The sequence below is a fragment of the Coturnix japonica genome, chromosome 4 (assembly GCF_054131305.1).
Source record: "Coturnix japonica strain WE chromosome 4, WE-NBRP24, whole genome shotgun sequence".
NCBI classification, from domain to species: Eukaryota; Metazoa; Chordata; class Aves; order Galliformes; family Phasianidae; genus Coturnix; species Coturnix japonica.
Genome location: NC_140666.1, coordinates 11,288,797 through 11,301,517, shown reverse-complemented (window position 1 = coordinate 11,301,517; position 12,721 = coordinate 11,288,797). Strand labels below are relative to the sequence as shown.

The following is a 12,721-nucleotide window of genomic DNA, read 5'->3' as shown; positions in this document are numbered from 1 at the left end:
GGAAAGAAGGTGAGCAGAGGAGAATGCAGCACTGGTATAACTTCACCAAGCATTATTCTGCTGTTTCAGTAGAGAAGCAGAAAGGGTTTCTTCTGCCTGTTGGAGCAAGATGACTCTGTACCCCCTCCTGCTCCGGTTTAGCATGGTGGCTGTGAGACCCTGCTGTTTGTAAGTTCGGTGTCCTTCTGTGCACAGCCACTTTTTGTATCCTGCTTCATGGAAATTCTCTGAGCCCTGTGCAGGGATCAGGCTAGAAAGAAAGCATAGCTTTTATCATTAATCCTCCCATTTTCATTTAGTCCTTAGAAATATATAAGGTAGGGATTGCTAATAAACATCTCCTGGGAGGGGAATGTCAGGGTGCGCTCTGAGCTGAACACATGAGCAGAATAGCTCCATGCCTTTATAGCACGGTGTAAGGAGGTATCAGGCTTAGTACATCTCCTATTGTTTGTCCATACTTGTGGCAAAAGTACAACTGCATTCAGGGCTGTTGTCATTTGTGACCGTATTTCCTGCTCATCTCCAGTGACTTCTATATTATTTGCATGGAGATGAGCTCTCCTCAGTTCATTAGGCTGGAAACCCGTTTGCATTTGTTTTGCTTCAGATGCGCTCAGAGCCAGGTCTGCTCTGATAGTTTTGCTGATAACATTAAAAGTAGAAGCGATAACAACCAAGATTTTACAAGGAGCCTATTTAAAACCTCTTGCTCCTTCAAAGGTCATTTGACCCATGGAAATAGAGGCAGCAGATCAAATGCTGCATTGATCTGCCAAGAGGTGCAGAGTGGGCAAAGAGGCAAAGTCCCTAAGAGGACCACGCCAAGAGGCTGAGCTTGCACCCAAACCCTGTTGAAGGAGAGGAAATAACCAGAGGTGCCGTTTGATGAGTTTTTTATTCAGTGCATTGGATTCATACATCACCTCTCAATCAACCAGCTAGCAACATTTCACACATTCCTATAAAGTCAACCCCAAATCCGATCTCTTGTTAAAGACACTCAGTGTAAAACGTAAAGCAGTCTATCAAATATTTACTTCCTTACTTACAGCTTAGGGCCCAGTAACAGGCTGTGCTTGGCACACTCAGTATTGGCTGCAGTATTGGGCAGAGAATGGATCGGCAACTCATGTTTGGTATGGGGCTTCATTAACAAATATCTCAACACAGCTCATTAACTTCTCGGCCAAGTGCTGTGCAGCCTGGCTTCCTTCCCACATCAGCATGATTATGCACAGGTGGAGCTGCACCTACAAGGATCCCAGTGCAGACCTACCCAGCATTGGAAGCACAGATTTAGGCTGAGCCCACCCATCTGCTCAGCACTGAGAAAAGCAGGGCAGTCCAACTGAGCCTTCCAGCTGCTGACGAGGCAGGATGAAGATGGGGAAGGCCCTACACTGCAGACTTTTGGGTGGGGGTCCCAGCTGCACGCTGTAAGGCTTTTAGGTGGGGAATGCTGGATCATGTCCCTGGTGTGGCTGCCATGTTTGTTGGCCTCTCAGGTAAGCAGGTCCAAGGCCTCATTGCTGTCCCAGCTGCAGGACAAGGCTTGTAGCTGCTCCCTTCTCTGGTGCCTGGCAGGGGGATGGGGTGGACCCGGCACCATGGAGCCCAGCACAGCAAATCTACCTCCACTCATCCCCTTCCACCGCCTCCCTACACTGTGTATAGCCCAGACTCTAGTGCTGCCTCATCCCTGCCCTCAATCACTCTCTCATTATGCACGGAAGGAAGCAGACAGCGGGTTGCTGAATCATCTATCTTCAGAGGGAATCTATCGTGTTTTATTGAGCCACCTGTTACAGGGCCCGGGCTGCTGCCCGCTGTCCCCACGTCGGGTGCGTGGTGTTAGGGCATGGTGACCGTCCGGCGGGCGCCGCGGGCTGCTGCAAAGCGCCTCTTATTCCTCAGCCCAGAGAACCTCTCATCCAGCGTCAGGCTGGTCTGCAGGGGAAAGGGAGAGCGCGTCAGTCCCGCGGCTCGTGGCCAAGCACAGCCGGGCTTGCAGCGGGGTATTGATTAGAGCCCATCAGTCAGGAGGGTGCATCACAGCCGGTTAGTCAATTAAACCACCCATCACACGGAGACAAGGAGCTCGACAGACTGTGTGCGGCTGAAAAACCTCCAAGCAGTGCCCAGCCCCCAGAGAGCGGGCGTCCTTGGCAAGAACAGGAGCAAGCAGATGGCGTGTGAGCACAGGGCGTCGGGAGCAAACAAACCGTCCAGACAAGGAGAGCTGGCGACGAAGGATGGTGGAGCAGGATTTGTGACCCGCCCCACGGCTCTCTTGGTGTAAAACATGGAGAACGTGGCACTGAGAAGTCCTCCAAAGCCAAAAGAGAGCACACAAATGGGACAAGAGGGACCAACAGAGCAGGAATAACAGGGATGAGTCTGTAGCTGCCAAGTAGTCTTCTCAGGTGCCGCCATTTTGGTGAGCACCCAAGCCAACAAGGCCGCAGGGCTGTCCTCCTGGGTTGTGCTAAATAAACCCAGCAGGCAGCCCCAAAACCAAGCAACAAGGCTCCTGTGGGGTGCGGGATGTGGCCGGTCCCCTCGGTGCTCCTCTACCTGGTTGGCCATGGCACGGAAGTTGAACCTCAGCATCACCCCCTTGGGTTGGGGCTTGGTGATGCGCGGCGGGGGCCTCTGGCTTCGCAGGAAAGGGCGCTTGGCTCCGGGCCTGGGGGAAAGCACAGGTGTGTGGTCATACAGGGAGCTGAGGTAGGTGGTGTCCTGTTGTCTGCAAACTAAGAGGGTTAGGGAGACCCACATGAACCCCAGTGTTAATCACAGAGATCTGGGTGAGCATGTCCTGAGAAGGGCATTAAATCTGTGAAGGGGCTGGAGCTTAAATCTTATGGGGAACGGCTGAGGAAACTGGGATGGTTTGGTTTGGAGAAGGCTTAGGGGACACCTAACTGGTCTTACAACTTCCTTGAAGGAGGTTGTGGCAAGGTGGAGGTCAGCCTCTTCTCCCAGATAACAGCAGTAGGATGAGAGGTGATGGCCTCAAGTTGTGACAGGGGAAATCTGAGTTGGATGTTAAGAAAAATAACTTCTCAGAGTGGTGATGCACCAGCACAGGCTGCCCAGGGAGGTGGTAGAGTCCTCATCCCTGGAGGTGTTCCAGAACCATGGGGATGTGGGACTGAGGGACACAGTTAATGGAAATGGTGGGGGTGGGCTGATTGTTGGACTTGGTGATCCTAGTGGTCTTTTCCAACTTTAATGATTGTATGATACTACAAAGAGGTGCTCAGCAGCTGTACAAGCTGAACTCCAGCGCTGCAGCTACTGGGAAATGCTCTCTGGGCCCAATTACCCTCAGCCACCCACCAGATCCTGCCCCTGCACAGCACAGGCCTGAGGCCACGCTCCTCCAGCCACGTGCCTGTGAGCAGTTCAGCACTGCTCCCACAAAGCCTGTGAGTTCTCCCACTCCCCCTTGCTCTGGATACCAAGCCAACCACACATAATTACTGTCTCCTTTCAGATACACCAGAACAAGGCACCATTTGCTCACCACTTGAGGGCCGTGCCATTAGTTCTGCACTTATTATAAAAAAACGTGAAGCTGCAATAATGCTAAAGGGATTAGCAATGGCTTTTGTAGGGCTCCCATGCTAACAAATCAACTCATTTACTTACGTGCTGGTCTGGCTCGCCTGGGGATTAGCCACAGACACTGTCAGAACTGCTCCAGGGCTGGGTTTCACTTGCCACCTGCCAAGACAGCAAGATGTCTCCAGCTTCAATTTGAGCGTGAAAGAGCAAGTCACGTTCAATCCGTGCCTTTGTCGCCAATTACCTTCTCATCCTTGGTGGTTTCCCTTCTGCATTAGCATCCATTTGCTGTGAAATCAATGACAAATAATCAGTTAAATAATGATCACTCAGAAACAGGGATTCCTTTTCAGGCGTTTTGTTTGGTATATTTGAAAAGCTCTTTCTCTGTGTAATCACAAAACTCGTTTTTCTTGGGTTTCTCACTGCACAGGCAAAGCAACTGGCAACCACCTCGGTTATTTTGGAAGCAAAGACCAAAATGGGCAAGGGCTGGTAAAACTGAAGGGTGGTCACCAGCAGCAGGTTGTATAAAAATGCCTCTGTACTGACCCCTCTCTGGATGTAGGCTTTGGAGAACCGCTGCTGCATCCGCTTCTGTTGGAAGCCTGGTCCCCTGTTCAGCAGGAAGGGCCTGATGGGCAGGAGAAGAGAGAACAACAGAGGTCAGCACAGTACTGGGTCTCTCCTGAAGTATAAATGTAGCACATAACTGAGTTCGACATGAAAAGCAATATGAGAAGTAAATGAGGATATCTGTGACCAAGTTCAGCCCTACAGGTTTTTCTGCCAGCAAAGGATTTCAGTGAAACAAGTTTTTCGGCTTGAATGAAAGGACAGCTTGTGTTTGCTTTGAGCTTTTCTCATTGGAAGAAAAATGATAGAACAACATCATAGGAAAAAAATCTGGTCAGAAGGGACCCCTGGAGGCCATTCTGTCCATTCTCTTCTCGCAGCAAAGACAGGACTGATACTGAGCTCCATTTGAGGATGCGAGGGCAGCAAGGCAGACCCCGGGGCTTTGCCCAGCTCTGCAGCCCCACTCCCTGCCTTCCCACTGGGACAGAGACTTTGCTTTTGTAAAAATAAAGGCTACGTCACCCTTCCAAAGTTCTCCCCAAAGTGGCAGGTTAGAAGCTGAACACTGATAACAACAGTCACATTCTCCATGCTCACTAAAACCCAGTGACAGATCGAATACCGACCTCATTAACATAGGGATGCTCTGTGTCCAGGTGCTTTCCATACACACTCAGGGCACTCTTCTCACATCATGCAAGCATACAGCTGGCTGAGATCAGAGCCACAGGGAACCAGCAGTGACCAACATTTACCTTCTACCCGGGGCGCCGGTGCTGGCAGCAGCTGCTCTGAACCTTCTGGGGCCAGGCGGTGGCCGTTGCCGTGCCTCAGGCTGCCCACCACTGCTTTTGGGGAAAGCATCCTCATTCTTGTTGCCCTGTAAGAGCAGAAACAAGTCAGCTGTTCTCACCTGCCACTGATGCCATGCAGGCAAAGACAGAGCAACAGCACAGGTTGGGAGAAGTGACAGTACTGCATTGATGCATTGGGTACCACTGCTAGCTATGGCAGAGGGGTTTCAGCTCTCTGCTCTGCATTCCCATATTGCCATTCACAATGGTTTCTTCACTGCAACTTCTGCAATCTTGCAGCAAAGACTTCATTATTTTCCTAATGGGAAATTGATTCCCCACCAAATCTACTCAAACCTGGTCTCTGCAACATTCTTTGGCACCTATAGCAAGTAGCATTGCTGTACTCTCAGTGTATCTGGATCTGTGACACACTGTTGTCAATCACTGGAACATGTGCTGCAGATCCTGGGTTGACACCACTAGTCAGAGGGAGAACGCTTCACTTTAACAGTATAGAAATAACAAAAACAATGAAGCACAAATCTCACATAAGCAACACATTATAGCCTCGCTCAGGTTTGATTTCAGCTATTGACTCTTTCCAGTTCAGACACACAAACATATCTGATGCCTGAAGCATGGGGCACAGCAAAGGCTCTTAGCATCAGCACAGTTCTCCTGCATGTCCTTATACACATACGCCTCTCAGTCAGTTTCTGTGGGGAAACCACCATCAGTGCTGCTACCCAATAACTCAGATGTGTTTCCACATCCTTCCCACTAGATTTACACCTACAAAAAGAAGGAAGCTACCACAGAATTATGCCTCCTAGCAACTACTCATTGCTTCCAGCTGATATCCAGCCACACTCCGTATATTTCTGAGTCACTGCAGTCACCGTTTTCAAGAATAACCACATTCCATGTGCACGCATGCTTAGTTTGGGGTTCTCTGCTTCACACTTCCTGGACACAGCCATTAAAATTCCGTCACCATTTTGGTGTTTCCAAAAGCTCACTGAGCACACGTGACCTCCTAATTGAGTTTTTACAACCTCTTCTCCCAGAGGACTGACCACTTGCTCAGTTTCCACCTCCTACTAACACCAAGCCAGCTGAATCTTAGTGATACTCAGAGAGAAACGCTGGGAAAGGCGTCAACATATTTCCATTAATACTACTTTTGTGTCATCTTCCTTATCTAAAGGATAATAATGGGAACCATATCCATATCCATGTCACCTCTAAATGATAACAGGAAGATGGGGACGATGAGGAATTGGATTCTATGGTAATAGTTTAAAATATTAAACAAACCTTTGAAGGACACCTTTTTCTTTACTCCCTTAGAATCCTATACAGTGAAAAGGCCATGCCAAGTCTTAAGCTTATCAAACCAATGGGAAAACTGCTGGTTTGCATGCATATGCCTGCACTCACCTATGCATATAAATGCTGTACATGGGCACATAAAAGACCGTGCCTGTGCATTTTGTATTCAGATTGTCCTTTGGGGTGATGCAAGTCCAGAAAACCCACCCAACCAGTACATGATGGTTAAGCAGAGCCGTGCTCCTTTCCTCCCATACCTCCTGAGCCAATGCTGGGCGATTTAAAGGGCTCACTCCACTCAATGCAGCAGCTGCTCTTCTCCTGGGGCCGGGCAGAGCGTTCCTGAATTGCCGTCGGTTGTTCTGTTGTTGTCCAAAGCCTCTCCTAAAACGGTTGGGACCTAAGACAACAAATACATGTGTCAGAGACCTTCAAAACTCACAGCAGGGTTCAGTTCTGGAAATGTATCACAAGGTTGCTCTGGGTGCCCATAATACCCCCCTGGGGAGGACCGGCCCACCCGTATCTATTTCCTTTTGGCCTGACAGGTCCTTACTGAAGAGACTTAAGGGAGCACCTTCTGCTGCTGCCTCACACTAAGGCACGGTGTATACACTGAAACCTCTCATCTCACCTTCAACTTTTCCCCCTACGCCTGTTTATGATTTCTGAGTGTTGCTGAAGCATCGGGTGAGAGGAGAGCACTCAGAGCGGCACAGTGCATTAAAGCCTAATCACTCCATAAGATAAACTTCTGTATCATAATTAAATATCCATTTTCCAAGCTGCTCCATCAGTGAAATGTGCACACCCCCCCACTGGGGTGCATAAATCAAGCGAAAAAGCAGTGAATTTCAGCAGGCAGTAACCATGCATTAAAACCCCACACCAACGAGAACCTAAGAGACATAAAGCATGGGATGCTCGGATGTGTGCATTGATCCCACTCCATTGATTCCTACATTTATAATGACTTGGAGCAATTAGAAGTGAAGTGTTGTGAGGAAGCAGTGACACCTCCATCAGGGGGAAGGCAGCAGGTGATTAATGAAGGCTCCAGCCCCAGGGTGCGATGCAGAGCATGCTGACACCAGTTACAAGGCAAGGGTCAGCACCAGGGTTAGCATTAGGGTTAGGGTCTTCTTTCAATACAGCAGCTTCTTTCCAGCAAGAGACTGAGCCCATCTGCGGGTATCCCACCAGTACAATGGGAGGGGCAGATGCACAAAGCAACCCTGAGCAGCAAAGCACACTGCTGTCCATCAGCCCCTATTAGAGAGCTGGAGCTCAGTGGTGCACTCAGGCACATCTCAGCCCATGCACATAACTGACTTCAGGGCCAGCAGCTCCAAGGGCACCCTGTGTGTGCCAGCTGGAGACCAGGGCTTCCTTGTATGTGTGTCCTGACATGTGGCACACTGGAAGCTCCATCTCTGCAAAATAGCTGGCAGGTATTTCTGGTCATCTCAGCCTGGACAAGAGAGCGCTCTAGGAAGACCTCCCTGTGGCCTTCCAGTACTTGAAGGGTGCTTATAAACAGGATGAGGGAGTGACTTTTTACATGGTCTGATAGTGACAGGACTAGGGAGAATGGCTTTAAACTAAAAGAGGGGAGATTTCAGTTAGATGTTAGGAGGGAGGGCACTGAGGACCTGGCACTGCCCAGAGCTGTGAGTGCCTCAGCCCTGGAGGTGCCCAAGGCCATGAATGGGGCTTTGGGCAACCAGATCCACCGGGGGGCACCCAGCCCAGAGCAGGAAGCAGAAATGGATGATCTTGTCCATTCCAACCTAAGCTGTTCTGCGTTTCTATGATTCATTAATCAAAGAGCACTTGACTGAAACCCCACAGTGTCAGCACCCTGTCTGGGTGCAGGCTCAGAAGCTGGCTCTGAGCACACATCTGAAGGCCGGGAACCTCTTAGCCCAACAAGCCAGGCTGGGGAGAAGCCCTGAGGCCCACTTCTCAGAGGAGATTTGAAATCTCTTGTCATTAAAAATCCTCACTCTCCCCACCACTGGGGAGATGTTTTAAGCCAAATTCCAGGAAAGATAAGAGCATTTTGCTTGCATGAGTTCTCTTGCAGTTTCCATCAGCATAATACCTTCCCCATGCTCTGCCGTGGCTGTGCTGTGCTGATCGGTGCTTTGATAACAGTTAACACATCTCAGCCCTGTTTCAGCAGGGACTGAAGAGGAATGAGCCCCTGAAGAATTATGGGCTTAATTCCCAGCCATGCTGAGCTGCCTAAAATTACTCCTGACATCAGCTCAGCACAGCACAGTGGGTCCCTGCCCTGAGCAGGGCTGAATTCAGGCCCGGTTAAAGCTATAAAATATTTAGGCTAACAAAAGTTCTGCTTTCTAATGTTAGCTGCAAAAACAGCCCACGTGTTGTTGGGGTATTTTTTGACCCCTTTGATTTCTGAATGCAGCAGAACATCAAACCCCGCGTTCCCTTTTGGACAGAGCAATCAATTTGCAAAGGGGAATTATCAGCACCATTTTGAACTGGGACAAATCTCAGCGAGGCAATTTGTGCTGGAAAGCAGGAATGCAAGAGTGGGAGGCAGATCTGAGACGACTGGGAGTGCTCCCAGCCATCCTCCCATCCGTCCTCATGTGCTATTTGTACTCAAGGGGATGAATAAAAAAGGCGTCGCTGCAAAATGTCACTACAATCTCCAGCGAGGTGATTCAGCAGCCAGGAAAAACAATATATATGATGGTAAACAAAGATGGCATTTCATGCAGCAGATCACCTTAGCCTGGAAGATCAAAGCTAGTGGAACCAAACAGAGATTAGCGTGTAATCACACGGCATTATTAAAAAACTCATCATAAAAATAGCACGGTTGGCAAAAGTGATAAATCAGTTCCAATGACGGAGCTATCAAAGGCAGTCACTGAAGGGGTAATTTAAGTGTGTTCTGGGAAAAAGAGGATTCAGAAGAGGCGTAATTAAAATATGCAAAGCCAAAGGGAATAGAGAACAGATATTAAGTCACTTTGAATTAGTAATTCATGGGAGGGTAGAAGGGAGAGAAATGGATGGATTTATGCTCTGAAAGGGCCCTGATATTCTATTGTTGCAGTGAGAAAAACTATTCAGCACCCGAGTACATATTACATGCAGACGGGAATTAGATAGAAGAAGGATTTCGGAGCTGATTTTGTCACACAAATGTGTTTTCCAGGGCAGTGACACAGCGTCACAGAGTGCCACAGAGTCACAGAACCACAGGGGTTGGATTCCAGGGATCAGACAGTCCCATTGACTGTAGCGCCTCAGATACTGATAAAAAGCAATGAGAACCCCTCTCATCCATCCCTGCCATCCCACAGCACTCCCATACCTTGCAAGTTCCTCTGCATCCAGGCACGGAAGCGGGGCCGCCCAAACCCATATGCCAAATTCCTGTTCTTGGTCTGCTGCCTCCGGCTGTCCCCTGCAGCTTTGGCATCTGTTTGTTCCTTCCTGTGGCGCTTGATGATGTCATCTGAAATCACAACAACAAAGGGGAAATTGGTCAAAGCTGCACTTTCTACCAACATGGATTCCCATTTTTGGTGCTTGGAATTGTCCATGTCCTTGTCCAGTCCAACAAGGCTGGTGGTTCTGTATGTGATGCTGCCACACACTGAGGGATTAAGCTCAGCTAGGGAAGCACAGGCTCCATTTGCACAGCTCCTGCATGCTGGAGATTAGAGCACAGTGTATTATGCAAAACCATGTCACCATCCAGCACGTATACATTACAAGCAGGATGGAGATTTCAGACCCTTGTCATAGAATGGCCTGTGTTGAAAAGGACCACAATGCTCATCTAGTTTCAACCCTCTGCTATGTGCAAGGTCTCCAACCACCAGACCAGGCTGCCCAGAGCCACATCCAGCCTGGAATATCCCATGGAGGGATCCAGTCCCCTGGGCTGCCCACACAAAAGAAGGGATTTTCACATGGGCACCAACACTGTGCTCATCAAAAAACATATTTGGAGGAGGTCTGACCTGGGAGGTGGTCAAAGGAGGGAGAATGGGCAAAAGCACCGAAGAGCAACAATGCCACACATGGGAGCCCCTGGTGCAGAACCCATACGGATGCTGCTTGTGTGTTGTGCAAACACAGCAGGGTGAAAATCTGCTCAGCCCCTCAATCTGTAAATGGGAAAACTGAGGTTTGGTGCAGGGAAACAACCTCACTTGTACAGGGTGACTGAGAGGAGGGGATGTCATGGCCCTGCAGATGCTCACTGTTCACCACGAGTGATGGTTTCCTTTTGGTTCCCATCTTCCAAAGACAACACAGCTATGGGTGTGATCAGATCTAAGCAAGACACACAGTGAGTATCACAAGTACTTTGTATTTCAAGTGCCACAACCTTCAGCTGACTCTTGCTTTTCTCACTTATCTGGGTAGATGCTTCTTACCCACTCTGTGGTAGCAGCCTTTTGGTTCCCACTGAGCTGGTTTGAAATGAAGGAGGTCTTTTTAATGCAAGCTGTTCTGATGAAGAGGAATGACGAAGGCAAAGGGACTTCTCATCAATTCATATTTTCCAACAGTTTCCTCTTTTAAACCTCCCAGAAAATGTTCAGTGTGTAACAGAGCTGCATCTATTGAGCTCCAAGCAAAATGTTTTAACTTTTGCCAAATCAAGGAGGAAAGAAGCATCCCAATCAGGCCTTTTCCCAGTCAGAGATGACTCCAGTTCCTTAATGAACCACTGGAGTGGAAGCACAGAAGTGCCATTAGCTTTCAAAGGGCGATTATCACAAACAGCACATCTTACCTCCAGTGCCTGTCACCTGTCATTTTCTATCAAGAAAATCCCATGTCCAAATTAATATAAGGCCCAGGGAAAGCGAATGAGAGCAGATGTAAGAATAAGCTGCGTGACCGCTTTTGTGATTTCTCTATCAAGTCTGCCAGGAGGAGAGCACAGTTAGGAGAGGCTGAGAGATGCTCTGGGTATGAATGTGCTAATGTTCCCAGCTAAGTGTGCCTCTGGGACATGTGCTATTTGGGGCACGGGATGCTTTGAAGCCTATTGCCTGCAGCCCCTCCTCTGCAGAGAGGTAGTCAGTGTGGGCTCACAAGGAATGGAGAGGAGCCAGATGCTCAGCTGCCCAATCCATCGCCTTCCAGCTCTCTGGATATCAGTTGTTACCATTACATCTCCCGGTAGTATGATGGGGTTAACAGAGCAGTGTAAGGGGGTACTAAATAAGGAATCCTGGGAGGTCATTTAAGGTACCCCAATGCCCTCAAGACAGAATAAGATCTTCAAGGGTGGCAACACCATGGGGAAAAAAATAAATTAAATGAATAAATTAGGGGCCAGACCAATTCTTGCCATAAATCTTCATGCTGCCATTAAAATCAGTGTGCATCAGCACCAAGGAACGTGTAGGAGAGAATGCTCTGCTGTCCCCAGCAAGTGGCTCATCGCTGGGAAGAAATGACACACGGTTTGTGTCAGGACACAAACCCAACATTAAGAGATGCTGGAGGACTTTCCTTCCCCGGCGATGTCAACACGATGATCCACTAAGATCTATGGCCCCAGCCCTGCAGTTCAGGCCTTCGGGGCTAATAAAAGGGCACTTGTTTGTGCTCAGTTCACATCTCCGCTGCCAGAGGAATGGCGAGCATCACGAGCAGCCTGCTATAAATAGCCGCGCACCCGAGGATATGGCTCATATCTTTATTTCAATGGAGGCTCATTTACGTAAGCCTGTCCCGGCCCTCTCCACGCTCTCCCCTCTGAAGTTACGGGGCGCTGTCAGAAAAGCACAGAAAAGGGGCTGAATCCGTGCTTCCTCCCACCCCCACCGCTCTGCCTTTCCCTGCCCGTTTCCCTCGCTTTGCTGGGAGCACCGGCAGCCCCGCAGTAGTGCCCCACCACCTCCCAACACCCCACACCCCATTACACAGCGCAACCCCGGCCCGGCGGACCCCCCGCTCCCCAGCACCGCACGTACCCAGGGACATGTCAATCTCTTCGGCTCCCGGCTGCGGCCCCGCCGCGGGGCTCGGCCCGGGCTGCGGCTCCGTCACCTCCATGGGTTCCGAACGCTCAGTGCCGCCGCCCCGCACAGCGCAGTGCGCCTGCCCGGAATGTGCCGGCACCGCCGCAGCACCGCACCGCACAGCCCCGGCCCGGCACCCCGCCCCTGAGCGCACGGCTCTGCCCGGGCAGCCACGCACCGCTCCGACCCCACCACGCAGCCCAGCGGCATCCAGGGACGGCTTTAATCCCGGGCACCGTGCCCTCAGTATCGCTGTGCCGACGGAGTTTGTTGTCCTGGGGACAGCACCCATGTGGGGTTGGTCCCTCAGCACACCCGGATCGCTTACTGAAGTGCAGTACTATGGGGGACCTTTCTGCCCCTGGGTCACAAAGGCAGCCAAGCAGCGTCTGCTTCTAGTAAAAAAGA

The 12,721-nt window shown here is 50.1% G+C and overlaps 1 protein-coding gene across 1 annotated transcript; it reads right to left on the bottom strand.

Moving 5' to 3' along the window:
• Window positions 1-879: 879 nt before the first annotated feature.
• Window positions 880-12,403, bottom strand: LOC107312624 (UAP56-interacting factor-like). The gene is made up of 9 exons (XM_015860233.3): window positions 12,266-12,403; window positions 9,637-9,780; window positions 6,539-6,681; window positions 4,908-5,032; window positions 4,126-4,207; window positions 3,818-3,861; window positions 3,658-3,732; window positions 2,578-2,689; window positions 880-1,950 (listed from the first exon to the last, which is right to left on the bottom strand). Exons 1-9 carry the CDS (start codon window positions 12,345-12,347, stop codon window positions 1,855-1,857), a joined length of 903 nt encoding a protein of 300 aa, XP_015715719.2. The 5' UTR covers window positions 12,348-12,403; the 3' UTR covers window positions 880-1,854.
• Between the last annotated feature and the right edge of the window lie 318 nt (window positions 12,404-12,721).

Bases quoted from the DNA above. Each gene is read 5' to 3' on its own strand.
- LOC107312624 (XM_015860233.3), bottom strand. From the start codon at position 12,347: ATGGAGGTGACGGAGCCGCAGCCCGGGCCGAGCCCCGCGGCGGGGCCG. The intron at 6,682-9,636 runs GTATGGGAGTGC...TTGTTGTCTTAG, and splicing joins GATGCAGAGGAACTTGCAAG to GTCCCAACCGTTTTAGGAGA. The intron at 3,862-4,125 runs GTCAGTACAGAG...TTGATTTCACAG, and splicing joins AAGCCTACATCCAGAGAGGG to CAAATGGATGCTAATGCAGA.